The 18,412-nt window shown below is 55.3% G+C and overlaps 1 protein-coding gene and 1 long non-coding RNA gene across 3 annotated transcripts; one reads left to right on the forward strand and one right to left on the reverse strand.

Annotated features, from left to right (window-relative positions):
* Positions 1-518: 518 nt before the first annotated feature.
* Positions 519-2,077, reverse strand: LOC131505136 (uncharacterized). Its single transcript, XR_009258285.1, has 2 exons — positions 1,799-2,077; positions 519-644 (listed from the first exon to the last, which is right to left on the reverse strand). It is a non-coding gene; the product is annotated as an uncharacterized LOC131505136 (long non-coding RNA).
* A 2,548-nt stretch (positions 2,078-4,625) lies between these two features.
* LOC131505137 (splicing factor 3A subunit 2-like) lies at positions 4,626-18,045 on the forward strand. 2 transcript variants are annotated; one of them, XM_058718322.1, is made up of 3 exons: positions 10,978-11,313; positions 11,793-11,944; positions 13,192-18,045. In XM_058718322.1, exon 3 carries the CDS (start codon positions 15,081-15,083, stop codon positions 16,266-16,268), a length of 1,188 nt encoding a protein of 395 aa, XP_058574305.1. In that variant the 5' UTR covers positions 10,978-11,313; positions 11,793-11,944; positions 13,192-15,080; the 3' UTR covers positions 16,269-18,045. The 2 variants fall into 2 exon arrangements, with proteins under 2 accessions (XP_058574304.1, XP_058574305.1); XM_058718321.1 differs by lacking the exons at positions 10,978-11,313; positions 11,793-11,944 and adding an exon at positions 4,626-5,233.
* Positions 18,046-18,412: the final 367 nt, after the last annotated feature.

Consider the following 18,412-nt stretch of genomic DNA (forward strand, 5'->3'; position numbering starts at 1 on the left):
ATCTGACCTGGAGCCCATGTGACTTGTTCCAGTCTGTTAGTCATTCACCCAATATTGGGAGATGCCTACTGTGTCCCAGCCACTGTGCTGGGTACCAGGGATATGGAATTAAAAGACCCACAGTCCTGGCCCTTGGGAGACTCACAGGCTGAGGTAGAGAAGCCAGACCTGGAATCAGATGCCTGAGAATCCCCACGATGTGGGAGGGACGGGGCTGAGCCTCACGTCTGCATTCGATCCGTTAGAGGCTATGTTTTATTTAACCATATTCTATCAGTTATTGGGCATATGGTCTGTATAATAATTAAGGCTCCCTCTTCCCAAAGACAAGGCAGGCAGGTTTCTTCAGTGAAAGAGGGATATAAAAAGCACAGCTTTGGCATTATTTTTAGGCTTCCCAGTAAATCTGAAGTTGTCAAATATGAGCACTGCCCCCGCCCTTCTGGCAATCGCCGTGCCTGTTCTCACCGGCCCAGACAAAGGTAGCTAGCTTCTGTGTGAGACGGGCACACGCCAAGTCAGAGTTCAATGACGCCTGCTGATATGGATATGTACCAAGCCTCTGGGAGTACAGAGGAGGGGACAATTAACTTTGGGGCTTCCAGGAGAAAATATTTGAGTTTTGAAGGCTGTGTAGGAGTTCCCTGTGAAAAGAAGAGGGGAAACAATCCTTAAACGAGGAGGAAAGGGTGCAAAAGGCACCCCAGGTTATTTGGGGACTGGTGGAAATCAAGTGGGTCTGGAGTGTTGGGTTCATGGGGGGTGGTGAGGGTTTCTCGTATAAGCAATGTGGGGGGTTGCTGTGCAACTTTTTAGGGAGCGATATATGGTCAGATTTACAGTTTTGTAAACGTGGCTTTGGTAGCTTAGGGGCAGGTGGGTGGGAAATTGCTGGCAAGACAATCAATTCCCCAACCAGATTGTAAGTCCCTTGGGGACAGTGACAGTCAATGTCTTTCCTTCTGGTATTTTCCATAACACCTAGCAGGGGTGGGGCATGAGGGTGGTGTTCAACAAATGCCTGCTGTGTGAAATCCATGAACGTCCCAGGACGTGTGTATATGGGTGGATTTTAGTAGCACCCAGTGCCCGTCCCCCCGAACCCCTTTCCGGTGCTGTCCGTGGTACTAACACACACTCTAAGGCTGCAAATCCCAGGGGGGTCCCTGGGGGCAGCTTGGTGTGTGCATGTGTCCGTGTGTGCGTGAATGCATGCGTGTGTGTGTGTGTGTGTGCTCGTGCGTATGTGTATGTGTAGGATGAGGTAGGGGAGGGGACCCTCAACATCTGTTTCTTGGCATCAAGGCAGGGTCCCAGCTGCCCCAGCCTTAGAAAGGCTTCCCCTGTGTCTGCGTAGTCTGGGAGGTGGATCCTTACTTCATCTGGCCAAGGCTTAGTGCATGGATCCAAGGCAGGAAATAAAGACAGATAAAAAGGATGGGTTTAGAGTTGGGAATGGGTTTGAATACCACGCTGGAGAGTCAAGATCCACAGAAAGAGAGTGACAAGGTCACCTTTGTGGTCCAGAAAAATTGCTCTGGTGATAGCAAGGAGGGTAACTCTGGAATCTTTGGGCCACATGTTAGCACTCAACAACATGCAACACACACGACTTAGGTGAGGGAGGAAATCAGTGAGGGTTAGAGTAACCAGGCAGGTTTTCCTGGAGGAGGTGGGACCTGAGCTGGGCCTGGAAGGATTCACAGAGAGAACGGGAGGGGAGAGGGGTGTGCCAGGCAGGGGAACTGTAGGAGCACAGGTAGAGAGGTCAGAACGGCTAAGAAGAGGGAAGAGGCACCTGCTTTTCTCTTCTCTGTCCTCCCCGCCTCTTGGCAGGGGCTCTTCTGAGCAGGGAGGCGGCCTGCTCTGGGACTGAACTCAGCGGCATTTCTGGGTGCCTCTGGCTGAGAGAGGGGGCAGGCTCGGTGCGGCCTCGAAAGGTCCTTCCATTGTGTGTGAGGCTCGGCCAGGGCAGCGGAGGCGGGTCCATGGAGCCCTTTGTGTGCAAGTGATCCGCCCAGCACTCCGGCGGCCCCCACAGTCCTCACTGGCCCTGGCCTCAGAGCCATGTCATAGAGACAGGCTGTTCTGCCTTGGCTGTGGCTCCGATGTCATAGCTGAGGGAGGGGGCGGGGTAAGGGGGTGGACACACGGTGGCCTTCGAGGCTGGCTGAGGGCTAACAAATTGCCTCTTGCCCTTGAGGCTCGTGGGGCTCCACGAATCACCAATTCATGACATCCTTTAACTCTGTGATCCGCAGGCCAGTGGATGAAACATTCCAGCACCTGAGTCTCCCAGAATAATGGAGTCTTTTTAGGATCTTTCACAACAGACCCCGTGGGAATCATAGAATCCCGTAGAATATCAGAATCTTAAAAGCCATAGACTCTTTTCCTACCTTCCTTTCAGGGCTGAGATGAGGGTAAAGTGAACCCTTACATGGAAGCTCATAGAACAATCCTGGGATGTCATGAATGCCCCCGAGTGTCAGCTGTGGTCTTTGTCTTGAGGAAGCTCAGGCCCAGAGAGGTGATGGGATGCGACTGGCCCAGGGACAAGCAGCCAGGGCTGGCAACACAGAATTGCAGCGGCCCGGAGGAACCCTGGGGCTGGAGGGGGAGGCTGAAACACGGTGATGCTGAATCCCCCTGCGGCCCAGCCGGCTGGTTCTGGCTCCGAAAGAAGGTCTCTGAGTAAGAGGGTCATTGTTGGGGGGAGGGCGGGAGGCGGGTGCCCAGGACTGCAGGCCTTTGTGCTGGCCCTGGCTCTCAGTGTCAATCCCTGGGGTGATTTAATCTCCCGGGGCCCCAGTTTCTTCCCCTTTAAGGGGAGGGGGAAGGCTCCGAAGTCAGGTAGCGCATGGATCCTGGCTGTGTGTTCCTAGGCAGGTGACATCACTTCTCTGAGCCCATTTCCTCATGAGTGCGATGGGGACAATAGGACCCAGAACTGCCATGGGGACTGAATGAGCTGATATCCTCTGAGGCGGGCGTCACATGCAGGCTCCCCTGCCCTCAGGACCCAGCGGTCCCCGCTTGATGGGCTGGTGACTATAACCCCCGGGGGTGCCTCCGTTTTCTCAGCTGCAAGATGGGCAGGACAGTAAGCCTCCATCATCATGAGCAATTAGCCGTGGTCAGCGAGGAGACTGGAAAGTGCTGCGCAGCTGTGTGTGACTGCGCGCGCGCGCGTGTGTGTGTGTGTGTCCCCAGTGCGTGTGTGCGCGCCTGCGTGCATGTGAATGTGTATGTCCCCGGTGTGTGTGTGCACCTACGCGTGCGGCCCCCATGCGTGTGCATGTCTGAGTGTGTGAGCGCGTGCCCTCGGTGTGCGTGACAGGGTGGATGAGTGTGTCCGTGACTGCGAGGGTGTGCGCACGCGCACGTGCGGGAGCGAGTGTGGGGATGCCGGTTACCAGCAGAGCCGGCGGCCCGGAGTTGGTCTGTGTGCCCGGAATAGCGGCTTCTCCTGGCGGCCTCCCCGGGGACGGAGCGTAATGAGTGTTTACGGAGCCCCTGCCAGGCGGAGAGGAGAGGCGCGGAGCAGCACTGAGCCAGGCAGCGGCTGGGAGCCCAGTGTTATCATATTAACGAGCATCAGGGTGATGATTACCATTAACAAGATTATTCGCCAGGCGGCCTCCCCCTCTCCAGGCTGTGTCTACAGCAGGGGGAGCTGGGAGGCATCTCTGCCCCGTCCCTCCAGCCCCTGTCTTGGGGGATGAAGAGAGGGTTCCCCGGTGCCAAGCCCGCCACACCCTTGTCTCAGTGAAGCTCTCCGGGCCCCCCGAGGTCCGGCGGTGTCGGCACCCCCACTTCACAGATGAGAAAACTGAGGCTCAGCGAGGGGAACTGGGACGCCCTCTCAGGCCGGTCTGAGCCCAGAGCCGGTGTATTTTCATCTCCCCTCTGCGCTCTCTGTGGGCACTTAGAACGGACGAGCCCTGGGGTGGCGGCGTGCGCGGATTAACCCCTTAATCTTCACTATGACCCCATAAGGAAGGCACTGCTGTTATCCCGTCTGCAGGGGGGAAACTGAGGCACAGAGCACTTGAAGTAACGTGCCGTCCATGTCACAATGTCTTCTGCCTCCAGTGGGCCCCTCTCGTCCCAGGGGTCAGGATGAAGGTGTGGTTCCCAAACCTTTTGTTGTTCTTTCTGTAGCCCACCCGGCCGAGGGCTCTGTGAGTAGGGGCTTGTGGGTAGTTTTCTCCAGGCCCCTCATCGCCACAGGCGCCTCGGTCAGGCTTACCCCTGGGCACAGGCTCTTCATGCCACATGCCATACAGAGCAGAGGCCGCGACCCCCCCCCCCCCCCCCCCCCCCAATGCACCAACATTGTCCTCACCCTCCTTGGGACCAAAACGTCAGTGCCTTTAGACACAGTCCCCAGGGTTCAGGTTTACGCATCTGATGGCACTGGCCAGCTACTGGGGGGGGGGGGGGGGGGGGGGGCGGGGAACGGCACCGACGGAGGCGGGGTCCCCAGAGATGTTTCGCCTGCCTGATCAGCTCAGTCACATTCAGGGCCCGCCGTCGTTCAGTCAATGGTCATGCCCCAGCTGAGAATTTCCGATTTCGACAGTTCCCTTGCTCAGTCGGGCCCTCACTCCGTGCTCCCCGCTGCAGGTTTGGTGTGGGGACACAGAATGGAGTCAGTTGTGGTCCCCGCCCTGGACTTGCTCCCGGCCTGGGGCGGGAGACGGACGCCCCCAAACAGCACCGTGTCAACAGTGGGCACGGAGACGCTTCATCCGGGGCCGGAGCGGGGCTGGTCCGGGAAGGCTTCTCGGAGCTGGAGGCAGAAAAGGGGAGGCGGGCGAAGTCAGAGCATGCGCAAAAGTGCGCATCCCCAGGACGAGGCTGGCCGAGAAGGGCCCTGAATGCCAGGCTGTGGCGGAGAGCGTGGCCGACCCCCGATATCCACTCTCCCTCCCACAGTAACCACACGGCGGCTTGGAATACAGACTACATTTCCCAGCCTCCCTTCTGTCTGGGGGTCATGTGACTAATGTGGCCAATAGGGTGCGAGCAAAAGTATAGCGGGTTCAGGGAGGTTCCTGTAAAGGGCGGTGGTGTGCCCTCTCCTCTACCTGCTCCCCTATTCCATTGGCCGGAAGGCGATCATGGAAAACAGCCCAGGAATGATGGAACAAGACAGAAGGAATGTGTGTGCCTGATGCCGAGAGGCGCCAGCCCCTGGATGCTTTTATGTGTGAATTCTTCTATGAGGGTCAGATAAACTTCTCTCTTGTTTAGTGTTCTTCGGTGTCCGAGAGGCTAAACCCGTAACCTAGCTGATAGGCAGGCTAACGGCTGTCACCCCTGAGGGCACAGACAGTGGCCAGAGTTCTGTCGGATGGGGAGTGACATTGTCAGATTTGCATTTTGGGGAGATCTGGCTGCAGAGTGCATGGTGGGTTGGAGGGGAGAGAGAGAGACGGGAGGCCTGAAGACCAGAGAGGGTGTTGATGCCTTAGAAGAGGGCAGAGATACCCAGGCCTGACCAGGGGCAGGTCTGCTCTATGGGCCCTGCTAACAGGGAGGGCCGGGTTGCTCACCCGGGGCCTGGAACGTCAGTCCTGCAAGATCTGGCCGTGGGAGCCCCAGGGCAGCCCCCTCTGGGGAGGGTCAGCAATGCAAGGCTGAGGGTGGGAGGCAGGGGGCTTGGGATGATGGATTTGGGGAGGAGGGGGAGGTGGGTGGGGCCATGTCTTCGGTGGAGGGGCCTGGGTGGGAGATGGCAACAGAGGGTGAGGACAGATGACAGAAAGGAAGAGAAGGGCAGCTGGGCTATTTGGGCTCCTCTCCCTGCAGGGAGCAGACACCCAGTCAGAACCCAGAATAAGGGGCTTTGTTGGCTGTCATCGCTGAGCAGGACGCTCTTGGATCAGACTCTGACAAAGTGGTGGGGGCTGTCCTTCTCTCCACTCTGCCTGGCCCTGCTGGGCTCATTCTTTTCCATTCCAGATAGCTTTCCTCCACACGGGGAGCAGCAGGTAGACACGGCCACAGGTAGCTGGGAGTCACAGCCTTTTAGGTTGTGAGGCAGGAAGGAGACTGAGAGCATCTCCTTTCCAGCGGTCACACAAAAATCCCAGGGAAGGAAACTGATTGGCTGGGCCAGGGTCACCTGACCATCTGTGGCCAATCACTGGCCAGGAGATGTGGTGCTTAATGGCCAGGTCTGGGTCTTTCATGTAGCCTGGAGCCAAGGGGCTGGGTCCTTGGGATTGTGCCCCCCACATGGAGTAAAGAAGAGGAAACTCCCCTAAGGAGGAAAGCGTTTTTCTGTTACCTGGAGGCCAGGGACATGATCTGTGGGTGGACAGTGATAGCCCCAGACATGGGGGGTCGGAGGGGGGGAAGGAGACCTCTGGGAGGAGGTAGGACAATGACTGGTGGCAGGGGATGGGGGAGGCCTAGCTGGAGGAGAGGCTGATGGATGTTTGAGGTAAGATCTTCCTGCGCCTCTCACCCAGCAATGAGTACACCTCAAATGCACCGCCAAGCCCCCCTTCCAGCTTCTGGACTCCCGGTGTCTTATTTAATTGTTAGGAAAGAGCACAGCACACCGGTTCCTCTGAGAATGGATGGACTGAGGGATGCCAGGCTACTCTTTCCAAATCTCGCTCTGTCACTTCCTCCGAGAAGCTCTCCTTGACTGCACCCCAGTCTACAGAGCTGGGCCTTCTCTCCTCCGGGCCCCGTGCTCTCCCCGCCCGGCTTACCCTGTGCTTCGGGGAGGGACCCACAGGGTCCCCTTAGCCGTCAGCCTTTTGAAGGCCCATCTCTGTCTTCTCTGCGTTAGCACTCTCCCCTAGGCTTTGGTCCGGCCAGCCCTTGGGTGTCCAAATGTGACTTTGTATTTGTCCCTGGGTGAAAAAATGTTTGTTTGTGTGTGTCTGTGGTTATGGGTGTGTGCCCATGCGTATACGTACATTTATGTGTGTATAAGACTGTGGGCGTGTAGTGGGTCTGTGTAGAGGTTTTGTGTGTCTGCCTCAGTGCATTTGGGATGGTCTCTGGGCACTACTCCCCCTCTGGGGCTTGGTAACCTTGAGATATACACACACAGACACATGCACACAGACCCACACAGAGGTTCAGATACATACAGACATAGACATGCAGTTACACACACATATACACACACACACGCATACACACACCTATCTGGAGCCCTCCCGTGACCCTGCCGCCCAGGGCTGGCTCTGCATGGGGCTACCCTCCGGAAGGAAGGCCGGGAGCCCATGGCCCCGGGGCAGGCTGGCTGGAATGGATTCCAGGGGCTTCCCCTCCCCAGATGGGAGTGTTTTCTTATGCCCTAGCAGTGGCTGAGAGCCAGCCCCACCCAGCGACTTCCATTCCCAGCCATGTGGCCACACCTCTGCCGGCGGGACAGCAGGTGGCCGTGCAAAGTCAATAGTTCTGGAAAACACAAAGGTAATGGGGCCTCGGAAGAGGGATTCCCGCCCAGCTGTCTCAGTCACCACCCACCTCAGACTCCAGTTAGAGCATCTGCGAACCACCGTGAGAGCTATTTATGTCATTGTACATGCAGAGGCAGGGCCCTGAGTCAGGTGCTGTGGGGTACACTCAGGGGTGGGGAAGGAAAGGGGACCGGTCCATCATTTGTCAGGTGGATCCTGATGTCCCCTAAAAGGTGCATTTGCTCTGAATCCCTGGTTCTTAGCACAGCGGCTGGCACATAGTAGGTACTCAATAAGTGTATGTGGCACAAATTAATGAAGGAGGCTATTATTAAACTGATGTCAGAGAGGCCGTTTGCTTAAGGTCGCACAGCAACCATGTGGCAGAGATAGGATTTGAACCTAGGAACTGTCAGAGTCTCCAGCCCCAGCTTGTCCCACTGTCCATCCAGGTCTGCTCAAACTGACCCAGGGAGCCTGTGAGCTCATTGGCTGGAATGCACATCTTTATTACTTATCTAAAGTCTCAGTTTGCGCATCTGTGTAATGGGTTTGATGAGAGAGTATCAGGTATGAAGTCACAGAGCTAGTTTATAAGAAGTGTAACTTTCTTTTTTGTCACTGACTTCTTTCTACTGAGGGTAGCAGGACAGGAACCTCAGTCATTTGGGGACCCCCTAACTGGGAATGTGTCCAGGTTGGGGAGAAAGGGCAGGCCCGGTGCCAGGAACTGGGGCTGAGGGCCTGCCCTCTGGGCTGTGGCTACCCCACACTGGCTCCGTTGAGATGCCCTCCTGCCTGAGTGGCCTTCGAGGTCAGCCCTCGGATGTCACAGATCCCGAGCTGTCCAGCGCTGGGGCTCCCTCAGCCCCTCCCGGGTGCACGGGGATTGTTCTGGACCTAGGTGTGTGTTCCCAGCCCAGCTCCCGCACTTGGCAGGTAAGTCTCAGCAACCTCAGTTTTCTGATCTATGAAATGGGGATAATAACCATACTCGCCTCTTCGGGTTGCTTGTCAGAGCAAACAGATTAATCCACACTGAAGGCTTAAAACAGCACCTGGCGCATTGGAACTGCTCAGTAGGTGTGCTTTTATCCATTGCTATTACCTGCCCTGTTCTGGAAGCTTGGTTCAGGCCAGGGGTGGGGGCAGGACTCCCTTGTCTTACAGCTTTGTCTCGGGTCACTTCCATGCCTATCCCCTCCTCTCTCTCTCTCTCTCTCTCTCTCTCTCTCTCTCTTTTTGGTAATATTTATTTATTTTGGGGAGAGCGCAAGCAGGGGAGGGGCAGAGAGAGGGGGACAGAGGATCCAAAGCGGGCTGACAGCAGCGAACCCGATGCGGGGCTCGAACTCATGCACTGCGAGATCGCGACCTGAGCTGAAGTCAGACGCTCAACCGACTGAGCCACCCAGGCGCCCCTACCCCCTCCTCTTGAGGGTCACATCCTAGGTCCTCGGGCCACTGGAGGGTCAAGCTCTAGGCTCTTTCGGGGTCCGGGGGGCCCCAAGGGACAGTCTGGTGCTAAGGGCCGTGGATGTTTTCAGAAGACTCAGGTCCCAATTCCTGCCTTAATTCTCACCAGCCTTGTGACTGTGGGCAAGTGACTTTACCTACCTATGCCACAGCTTTCTTATCTGGAAAATGGGCGGGCACGAGACTCCTCGGGCCGGGGCCAGCAGAGCTGTGGACACAAAGGGCCATTGTTGCGAGCGCCTCCCTCAAGCACACGCTGACCGGGGAGATGACGCAGGGAAGGTTGCCCCAGCGACGGTTTTGGACTACAGCAGTCCCGGATTCCCCCTGGGAAACAGGAAGTCCATGCTGCCCAGGTCACCGCCCCGGCCACAGGAAACCAGCTGACCCCTTCCTCTCCAACACCCCCGCCCCCCACCTCGCCTGCCCTCAAGCCCAGGAAGAGAGCTGCAGTCCTGTCAACAGCCCGGCCCGGCTTCTGAGAGCAACTCTCAGAGCCGCTAGGGCCCCAAACAGCATCTGGCCTCTCATTTCATGAGATGAGTGGCTGAGGCTCAGAGAGGGAAAGGGGCCTGCTCTAGGTCACACAGCACCCAGGGCTAAGCAGGGGCCGAACTCCTGGGAGCTCAGCAGCAGCCGCGTCAGCGTTACATAATGAGTGTTTTCTCTGGCTTCCTGTCAGATCACCACCTACACAGAACTCGTTCGGTCCTCGCAACCCTATGAACTAGATGCCATGATTCGTATTTTATAGCGCACCCGAGAAACAGAGCTGTCACATATCCTGCCCCAGGTCACACAGCCAGGAGGTAGTGGAGGCAGGATTTACACCCAAGCAATCAGAGCTGGAGATGGCCCGATAGCATCTGGGCCCAATTCTCCCAGTTTTGAAGGGGGGACACTGAGGCCTGGGGCGGAGAGGGAGTGTGTCCCAAAGCACGCATGTTAGTGGCAGGCTGGGACTGGCTGACACCTTTATAGTTGCCCACCACCCTCTTCAACATCTTCACTCATGGGACCCAGGCTTTCTTCACGGTGGCGACGGGCCCAGATTAAAAAAAACCAAAACTATTTTTCCCATTCTCCCTGGTGCGTTGGGATGCTGCATGACCCATTCTGGCCCATGAAATATAAGCAGATTCACGGGGTGAGGCTTCCAGCAGAGTCTTTAAAGGGAGGTCACCCAACTGGTATGGGCTTCTAGCTCTTTGCCAGTCCCTCTCTTCCTGCTCAGAGCACAGACAGGATGCCGGAGTGGAAGCAGCCATTTTGTGATCATGAGGGTCTGGTCTTCTTGGTAGGGGAGGAGGACAATCCCTCTGTGATTGAAGCCCCAGCCCAGTGTTTTGTCTTGTTTTGCTTTTTGATTCTGTTCCTCGCAGCTCAGCGTAGTCCTGACTTGTGTCTAGAGGTGAAAGGACGCTGAAGAAACATCCAGTTCAGTGATGTTCAAGTTTTGTGTTGCATCTAGGCTCCGGGACACCTGCAAAAACAGTGGGAGGCAGGAAAACTGGAGGGACCCTGTGGAGAAAAGCTGTGGTTTTGTTTGGTTTTGTTTTGTTTTTTGCCTTTGCTTCTTTTCCCACTTCCGTTCTTACTGGGACCTGCACGCCTGCCTTACACACACCTTAATGCCTGTCCTCCTCGTAAAGGTCAAGGAGTTAATGATTCCTTTGGAGACTTCCAGCACCACAGATAATCTAAGGGGTGACCGGGCAGGGTCGTCCTAAACATTCTCCAAGACCACTGACTCCAGACACCCTGACGCCAAGACCCTGGGCTTCAGGGCGTCAGTGAAGGACACTCGGACCCCGGCCCTTGATCGGCCCACTTCCTGGATGCCCCACAGGACACGTGCACCAGACCACAATCGTCAATAAAAACCCCAGACGCCAAGCAAAGACGAAGCTCTCTTCTCTCCTTTCTGAGTCTCCTGGACACTCAGTCCATCTGTATCTTCTCTCTCTCTCTCTCTCTCTCTCTCTCCAGGAAACTGCTTTCGCCTCCTGCTGGCTCACATTTGATGTTCATCCTGTGCGAAGCCGACGGCCCTCTTGGCTGGTCCTGTGGGACCCCCTCCGGGTCTCTGGACCTGACCTGCTAGCATCAATTGAGTGTGTGTGTGTGCGTGTGTGTGTGTGTATTTATGTATATTTATACATACATAACCCTCAAATTTCCAGGCCCTGTGGGAGGAGGACCCCCTCTCCCTGCTTAAAAGAGAACAGCTGTTTTTCCATTGCTAAAATGGTGTAAAAGCCACCGTTTCATCACATTCTATGTAAAGGTGGGGAAACTGAGGCTCAGCGACAAGGTGGTGGCTTCACCTTGAGGATAAAGAGGCCCCACAGTGCCTTGCGCGGAGGAGGAGGAGGCCGGCAGCCAGAGAGGGACTCCGCCACGGGTAGCAAGCAGCCCGGAGCGCAGGTGCGGGCAGGGGGAGCCGGGCCCAGGTAGGGGGACGCACGGGGACTGGACAGGGTCAGAAGGCCGAGCATCGCTGTGACCCAGGGTGGTTCCAGTGTGATGTGGGAGGACAGGTCCCAGCCGGTGCGTCTGAACCCTGGGCCGGGGGTGGGGGTGTCTTGGTGAGCGGGGCAGGCTGAAAAGGGCTGAGGCATAGGGTGCCCAAGAGAGGAAAGTCCCAGCACCCTTTGCCTAACGGAGCCGGTGGTGGGAAGCGCCTTTGCCCTGCTGGGGCCCTGCTGTGCGGCCTGAGGCAAGCCTTGGCCCCTCTCTGGGTCTCTCTGCGGGTGGGGGAAGCTCTCCCCAGGGCTCTTTTCGCTCTGACACCCGGGAAATCTGGTGTAACAGGAATGATACCGGTTTTGAATGTACCGGTGTGTTTCTTAACTGCTTTCATGTGACTTTCTTCCTTTTCAGCCAGAGGCGTCCAGGGTTTTAGGAATGGGATTGAGGATCGCGAGCACAAAAGAGGAGAATTGATGTTCGGCTTTTGACTGAATAGGATCCTGCAGTCTTCAGCCAGATAATGGTCTTGAAAGCCGGGCTTTGTTGAGAGAGGGGAAGGCTTTGTAAGTCCCTAAAGTCCTCTTTGCATATCAAGAGCCCAGCCTGGCTGTCTGGGAGATCACAGGAGGAGCGCAGGGAGATGGAAGGAGAGGAAGAGGGAAATTCTGGCCAGACAGGCAGAGGACAGGGAGGCTCAGCCACCTGGGGGGGGGGGGGGGGGGCGCGCAAAGCAGGGATTCTGGCCAGCAGGGACCAGGAGGAGGACATGGCCTGGGGCCCAAGGAGACACCCAGGGGCCCGCCCTCCTGGGCATCAGCTTCTGGTGGGGATGAGACCACAGATCCCCCAAACCCTACACGGGGTCCTAGGGCATCAGTACCGATGGTCCAACTCTGCCACTTATGCAACGTGGGGAAGGAGGTAGGATGTGGGCGTGGGAGCAGGACGCTGGCAGGAGGGGTGTCTGACCTTGCTGAGGCCCACCACCTGCCTGCGTCACCAGGAGGTCTAGAATTCCAGCCTGCCCCCTGAGGATCAAAAGAGCGTAGGACGCTCTCTTGTAGGACGAGGTGCTTTGAACGGATTGCCCGTGTGTGGACTGGGCGGGCCACGCACACACGGGAGACCTCACCCCACTGTTTCCAGGAAGCTCGGTCGGATTCTCCCCACCCACCTACCTCTAGCTCCTGTCGCCTTATTTGGAAGGAGGAGTGGGAAGGGGGGAAACCTTGAAACATTGAGCGTTCACCCCAAGGCAACAGAGTTAACCCCAAAGAGACCATGTTCAACTGAAGAGGGACAGACTCGGATCTCACTGGTAATGAATTTGCCAATTAAGGGCCCTCCACGCCGCCTCTACCATCAGTGGGATGAGTAGGTGAGCGTGAGATGAGATCATTTGTGAGAGCTAGAAGGAAGCTATATTTACTTTTCCTTTGTGCATCTGAACAATAGCGTGCAGTTTTGAGCTGCCGATCCCGAGGGAAAGGCCTCATGTTTGTCCTTCCCTCTCTTTGGTCAGGTTTTCCTTGGCCAGTTTTTGCAGATGGAGGCTGGCGGGGAGGGGAAGGGGTGGGGGTGGGGGTGGGTAGATGGCTACACAGGTGCTACCTGCCCCATCTTTTAGGAATCGTTGCCACACGTGTTGCCTTACTTGATAGTCTTAAGGATGATCGTCCCTCTCTGGGGCAACTGAAGCTCAGAGAGGTTAAGCAGTTTGTCCGGGGGTCACAAAGCAAATTGGCAACGGAGCTGGGATTTGAACTTGGATCTTCAGATTCCTGAAGTCACGTGCTTCTCACTCGCACAGGTGCTGTGGAGATCACCACCGCCACGTGATTGATGACGGTGATTACAAGGCCCTGATCTACTTGGGGGACCCTCCCGGCATGTGACAGGAGACATCCACAGCGATTAGTCGGGGGCCTCACAGGAGCTGCTTGCTGGCTCCCAGGCGTGTCACGGCAGTGGGTTCTGAGCCATCACTCTTCCTACGGTGGATGAGGAGGCCCAGATGCGCCTGGCAAAATGATGTACAAGAAAGACTCATGCGTCTTGCTCCAATTAAGATGTTGGAAGAGAAGAGAGTCTAATTGTCCCACAATTACCTTTATTTATCAAACTCAGAATGAAGTGTGATTATGAAGTGTCTCAGGAGAAGAGTGCAGAGTTGGGGATGGTCCAGGCCCTGCCTGGCGTCCCAGCCGCTGCGGGGGAGGAAGGACAGCCACGGCGGCACCTGCGGATGGCCTCCCTATGGAGGAAGCCAGGTAGATGAGCAAGGTGAGTTCTGGCTCCCGCTGTGCCACCGGATTGCAGGGGACTTTGTCCCTTCCCCCAGCATCTGGGACAGACCTCCAGCAGATTTTCCATAAACGTTTGTTGAATCTGTGGGTGACAGGTAAGGCGACTTAGGCTCATGAGGGTTCAGTAATTTACCCGAGGACACACAGTCAATAATTCTCAGAGCCACAAATCAGTGTGTTTGACCGAATGGAGTTCAAGTGCTTTGAAACACAGGACCAAGGATAAGCTGTAGACGTTGGTTTATCATTGCACAGTCACACACCCACGATAGACGGAGGACCACTTGGATGCATCAGAATAAACGTTCAGAAAGAAAAGAATGAACGAACTGATTATATGCCAGGCGCTGTTTTATGCACCAGTGCTGCAGGTATCTGTGAAACACCATCTCTAATTTCAAGAAACAGTCTAGTGGGGAGACAGAGCTGGCAAGGCAGTGTGACATGTGCGGTAAATGCAGAATGTCCGGGTCCCGCAGGTGGTTGGACCAGGGTGGGGGCCAGGAAGAATTTCCTGGAGTGCTTGACATTTGGGAGCAGTCTCAAAGGATGAGGGAGGGATGGGATAGATAAGCCAAGGAGAAAAGCCTGTGCAAAGGCCCTGGGGGTGAAAAGGTTGACCCTGCCGGGCTGACCTGTCTGTGTGCAGGTGGGCACTGGAAGCTGTGGGATGGGAAGTGGTGACCCTGGGCTGGCCCCGGCCCTGCCTGCTGGGCCAGCCATCCACTCTGAACTTGCAGACTCCGGAGGCCCCTGGCCGCTGCCACACCCTGCCAGCTCCCGTGGCACGAGAGAGGAGGAGGAAGCAATCTTAGTTTGCTCAGTTTCCTGTGGTCCTTCCGTAATCCCTGTGCTGGCTCCAAGGAGCAATGGCTCAAGATAGCTTTCCACAGCAGGATGGATGGCGGGCCACAGACGGGCTTTTCCGACCTGGGGCTCCTTTTGTATCCGTGTGTTGGCTGCTGCCTGGCCACAGCCCGTGCATGCCCAGCTGTGGCCGAGCGGGCAAGAACCAAGGAGGGCTGGCATTTGTAGAGGACGGACTAGGAGCTACACACAGTCCTGGGGGCTTTCACACATGGTCTTCTCACCAACTCCTCATTGCAGCCTAGAGGTGGCGCTGTTATCCCCATTTTGTAGATGAGAAGGCAAATGCTCAGGGGGGTTAGGAAGCGGGGCCAACATTTAGACCAAGATTGTCTTGGTCCACTGTGTCAGGACCAGCCAAGCAACTAAAGGCAAATGTTGGTCCTACCGGTAGGTCCAGGGTGTGTGAAATAGGGAGTGGGCATGAGGGCCTGGGGGAAAGTGCTGGAAAAGTTCAGTTCTCCTCAACTAATTCTGACTTTGAGTGCCTTGAGTGGCCCTTCATAGGAAGACAATAACACTGCTGATGGTCCTTTATATTTTAATATATGGTATATTCATACATGCACTCATCCAACTCTCCATATCCATGTCCATCCATCCATCCACCCATCCTCCCATCCATCCATCCATCCAGCCATCCATCCATCCATCCATCTACTCATCCATCCATCCATCCACCCATTCATCCATCCATCCATCCACCCATTCTCCCATCCAGCCATTCATCCATCCATCCATTCATCATCCACCCATCCATCCATCTACTCATCCATCCATCCACCCATCTATCCATCCAGCCATTCTCCCATCCATCCAGCCATTTATCCATCCATCCTCCCATCCATCCAATCACCCATCCATCCATCTATTCAGCCATCCATCCATCCATCCATCTACCCATTCTCCCATCCATCCATCCAGCCATTCATCCATCCATCATCCATCCATCCACCCATCCTCCCATCCATCCATCCATCCATCCATCCATCCATCCATCTACTCATCCATCCATTCATCCATCCATACATCCATCCATCCTCCCATCCATCCATCCATCCATCCATCCTCCCATCCATCCATCTACCCATCCATCCATCCATCTACCCATTCTCCCAACCATCCATCCACCCATCCATCCATCCATCTACCCATTCTCCCATCCATCCAGCCATTTATCCATCCATCCTCCCATCGATCCATCTACTCACCCATCCATGTATGCATCCATCCATCCACCCATCCATGCATGCATGCATGCATGCATGCATCCATCCATCCATCCATCTACCCATTCTTCCATCCATCCATCCATCCATCCATCCTCCCATCCATCCATCCATCCACCCATCCATCTACTCATCCATCCTCCCATCCATCCATCCATCCACCCATCCATCTACTCATCCATCCATCCATCCATCCACCCATTCTCCCATCCATCCAGCCATTTATCCATCCATCCTCCCATCGATCCATCTACTCACCCATCCATGCATGCATACATCCATCCATCCATCCATCCACCCATCCATCCATCCATCCACCCATCCATCCATCCACCCATCCATCCACCCATTCTCCCATCCACCTATCCACCCATACATACATACACCCATCTATCCATCTACCCATCCATTCATCTACCCATTCCCCCAGCCATCCAGCCATTCATCCATCCATCTACCCATTGTCCCATCCATCCACCCACTGATCCATCTACTCATCCATCCATCCATCCATCCATGCATCCTTCCACCCCCCCCACCCCCTACTACACACACATTGGTTAATTTAGTGTTTTAATGAGGAACTGTGAGAACCCAGGGTCTTTCTATATTTTTGCTCTGTGGTCCTCAGAACATCAGGCTTTTGTCCCCATCTTTGCTCCTCATGGCCGCAGGATCTCTGAGCGTCTCTCCTCACACATCAGTGTTCAGAAGCCAGAAGAGAGAACATTCCCTCTCTGTGTTTCTTTAATGAGGAAAACTTTCCTGAGGGATCCCTGGGAGACTTCCTCTCATGTCTCCTGGGTCAGAATTGCATCACATGGCTCTTCCAAAACAGCTCTCTGGCAAGGTGAAAGGTATCCCCACGATGGCCGTAAACTAAACAAGATGTGTCACTGGCGGGCGGGGAGGGGCTCAGATCTCCTTGTATAGGCTGCCAGAGACTCTAGGGGAATTGGGATTCATTTAGCAAGGAGGAAGGAAGGGGAAGAGGGAGGTAGCTGATGAGTAGGCAAATGTGTCAGCCACTCCATCCATCTTCCCATTCGCTCATCTGCACAGCGATTCATCCATATATCCCCCATTTATCCATCCATGCGTCCATTCATCTATCAAACGTTTATTGATGCCCACTGAGAGCCAGGCCCTCTGCTCCTCATCTGGTGGGAACTCACAAGAAAAAGATCTCGTTAGGGAGAAATATGGAGTTTCCCATCACACCTCTGATAACTGCTTTATTTAAGTCCCAGTAAGAATCATATCTGGAGATCGTGCTGTGCATTGCAGTTTGTGAAGACCTCCCAGGACCACTCCTTCATTCCACACACGTTTATTAAGCATCTGCCACAGCCAGGCACAGCTTTTTAGTTTTACAAAGTGCTTTTTCCTGCATTTGTCAGGGAGAGCGCTCTAAAGCCAGAGACCAAGTGTATTTTGGAGGCAGGAATGAAGCGTCCCTCAGGCCTTCTTCAGAGCCAAGGGCGGGGAGTCTCCTGGGGTCAGGGTTGTTGACGGGGTGGGCTTCCCCTGGGGTGAGGGAGAAAGTGTTTTCCAGAGACAGGTCAGGGCCTTTCTAGAACTAAACAGACAGCATTTTTTAGGGCTGGAAGTCAGCGTTGTTCAGGGCTAGGGTGGGGTTTCTGCGTCCACAGGTTATGTCTTCTGGGTGTCACCCTGTCCCAGGGTGTCTTCTGGGCCAGGTATGATGGAATCGTACTTTCCAGTACAAAGTGGGCATCTCTCCTAGTCCCGAGGGGAGGTGCAGATCTTCCCTCTGAGAAGCCAGGCAGTGTCCCCCAGCCCTCTAGGGGCGGTGGAGTTGGTAAATGTAACTTGGCCTTTGACACGAATGCCTCCATTTTGGTCAGGCCCACTTGCCTCCTCACCCTTCACCTCCCAGGACACTCAGAGCCTGTAACCGGTCTGTGCAACATCTCAGGATCTCCATATCTACCTGATATCCCACCGACCCTCATCATCCCACGTTCTACCTCCTGGGTCCCTCTCTACTCAGACCCAGGGATGCAGGGCAGTGTCGCTGTAAGAACAATTACTTCCACTCATGTGTCAGCTAGAAAATGGGCCTCGCCTCCCAGGTGATCAAATTCTAGGCCTTCCAGATGAGAAGAAATACCTTGAATTATGTATGTATACTTAAGGTCATTAGGATAATGGCAGGACACATGAGGACATGAGGAATGTCCGTTTTTCAGAACATTCTTGCCTTCCGTGTCCTCTCAACCGTGTCCACTCTTGGTTGAGAGTGGGGACAGGGGTTAGCAACATGTGTGGCTTAGAATCCCCCATGCCCAGAGACCAGGGGCCCTTCAGATGCTGGAGCTATGATTACGCCAGATCCAGAGTCTTCCCCACTCAGAGGCTCAGAGCCCACGACCTTCGAAGGTATTAGGTCTCCATTCTTGGGGGCTTAAATGGCAGGGTGATGGAGCCAGCTCGTAGTGGCGATTGTATGAGGTGTCTCAACACATCTCCTCCCAGATCTGCTTTCAGTGACGTCACGTTGATAACTTGAACTCAGCCACGGTGGGGGTGTTCCAACCACCATGGAAATCGGCAAACACTACCCGTCAGCGGCGCCCCCCCCCCATTGAGGGCCTGTTGTTAAAAT

This window comes from Neofelis nebulosa, chromosome 2 (genome assembly GCF_028018385.1).
Source record: "Neofelis nebulosa isolate mNeoNeb1 chromosome 2, mNeoNeb1.pri, whole genome shotgun sequence".
Lineage (NCBI taxonomy): Eukaryota > Metazoa > Chordata > Mammalia > Carnivora > Felidae > Neofelis > Neofelis nebulosa.

Excerpts from the sequence above, each read along its gene's own strand:
- LOC131505137 (XM_058718321.1), top strand. The coding sequence starts at position 15,103 with ATGGTATATTCATACATGCACTCATCCAACTCTCCATATCCATGTCCA.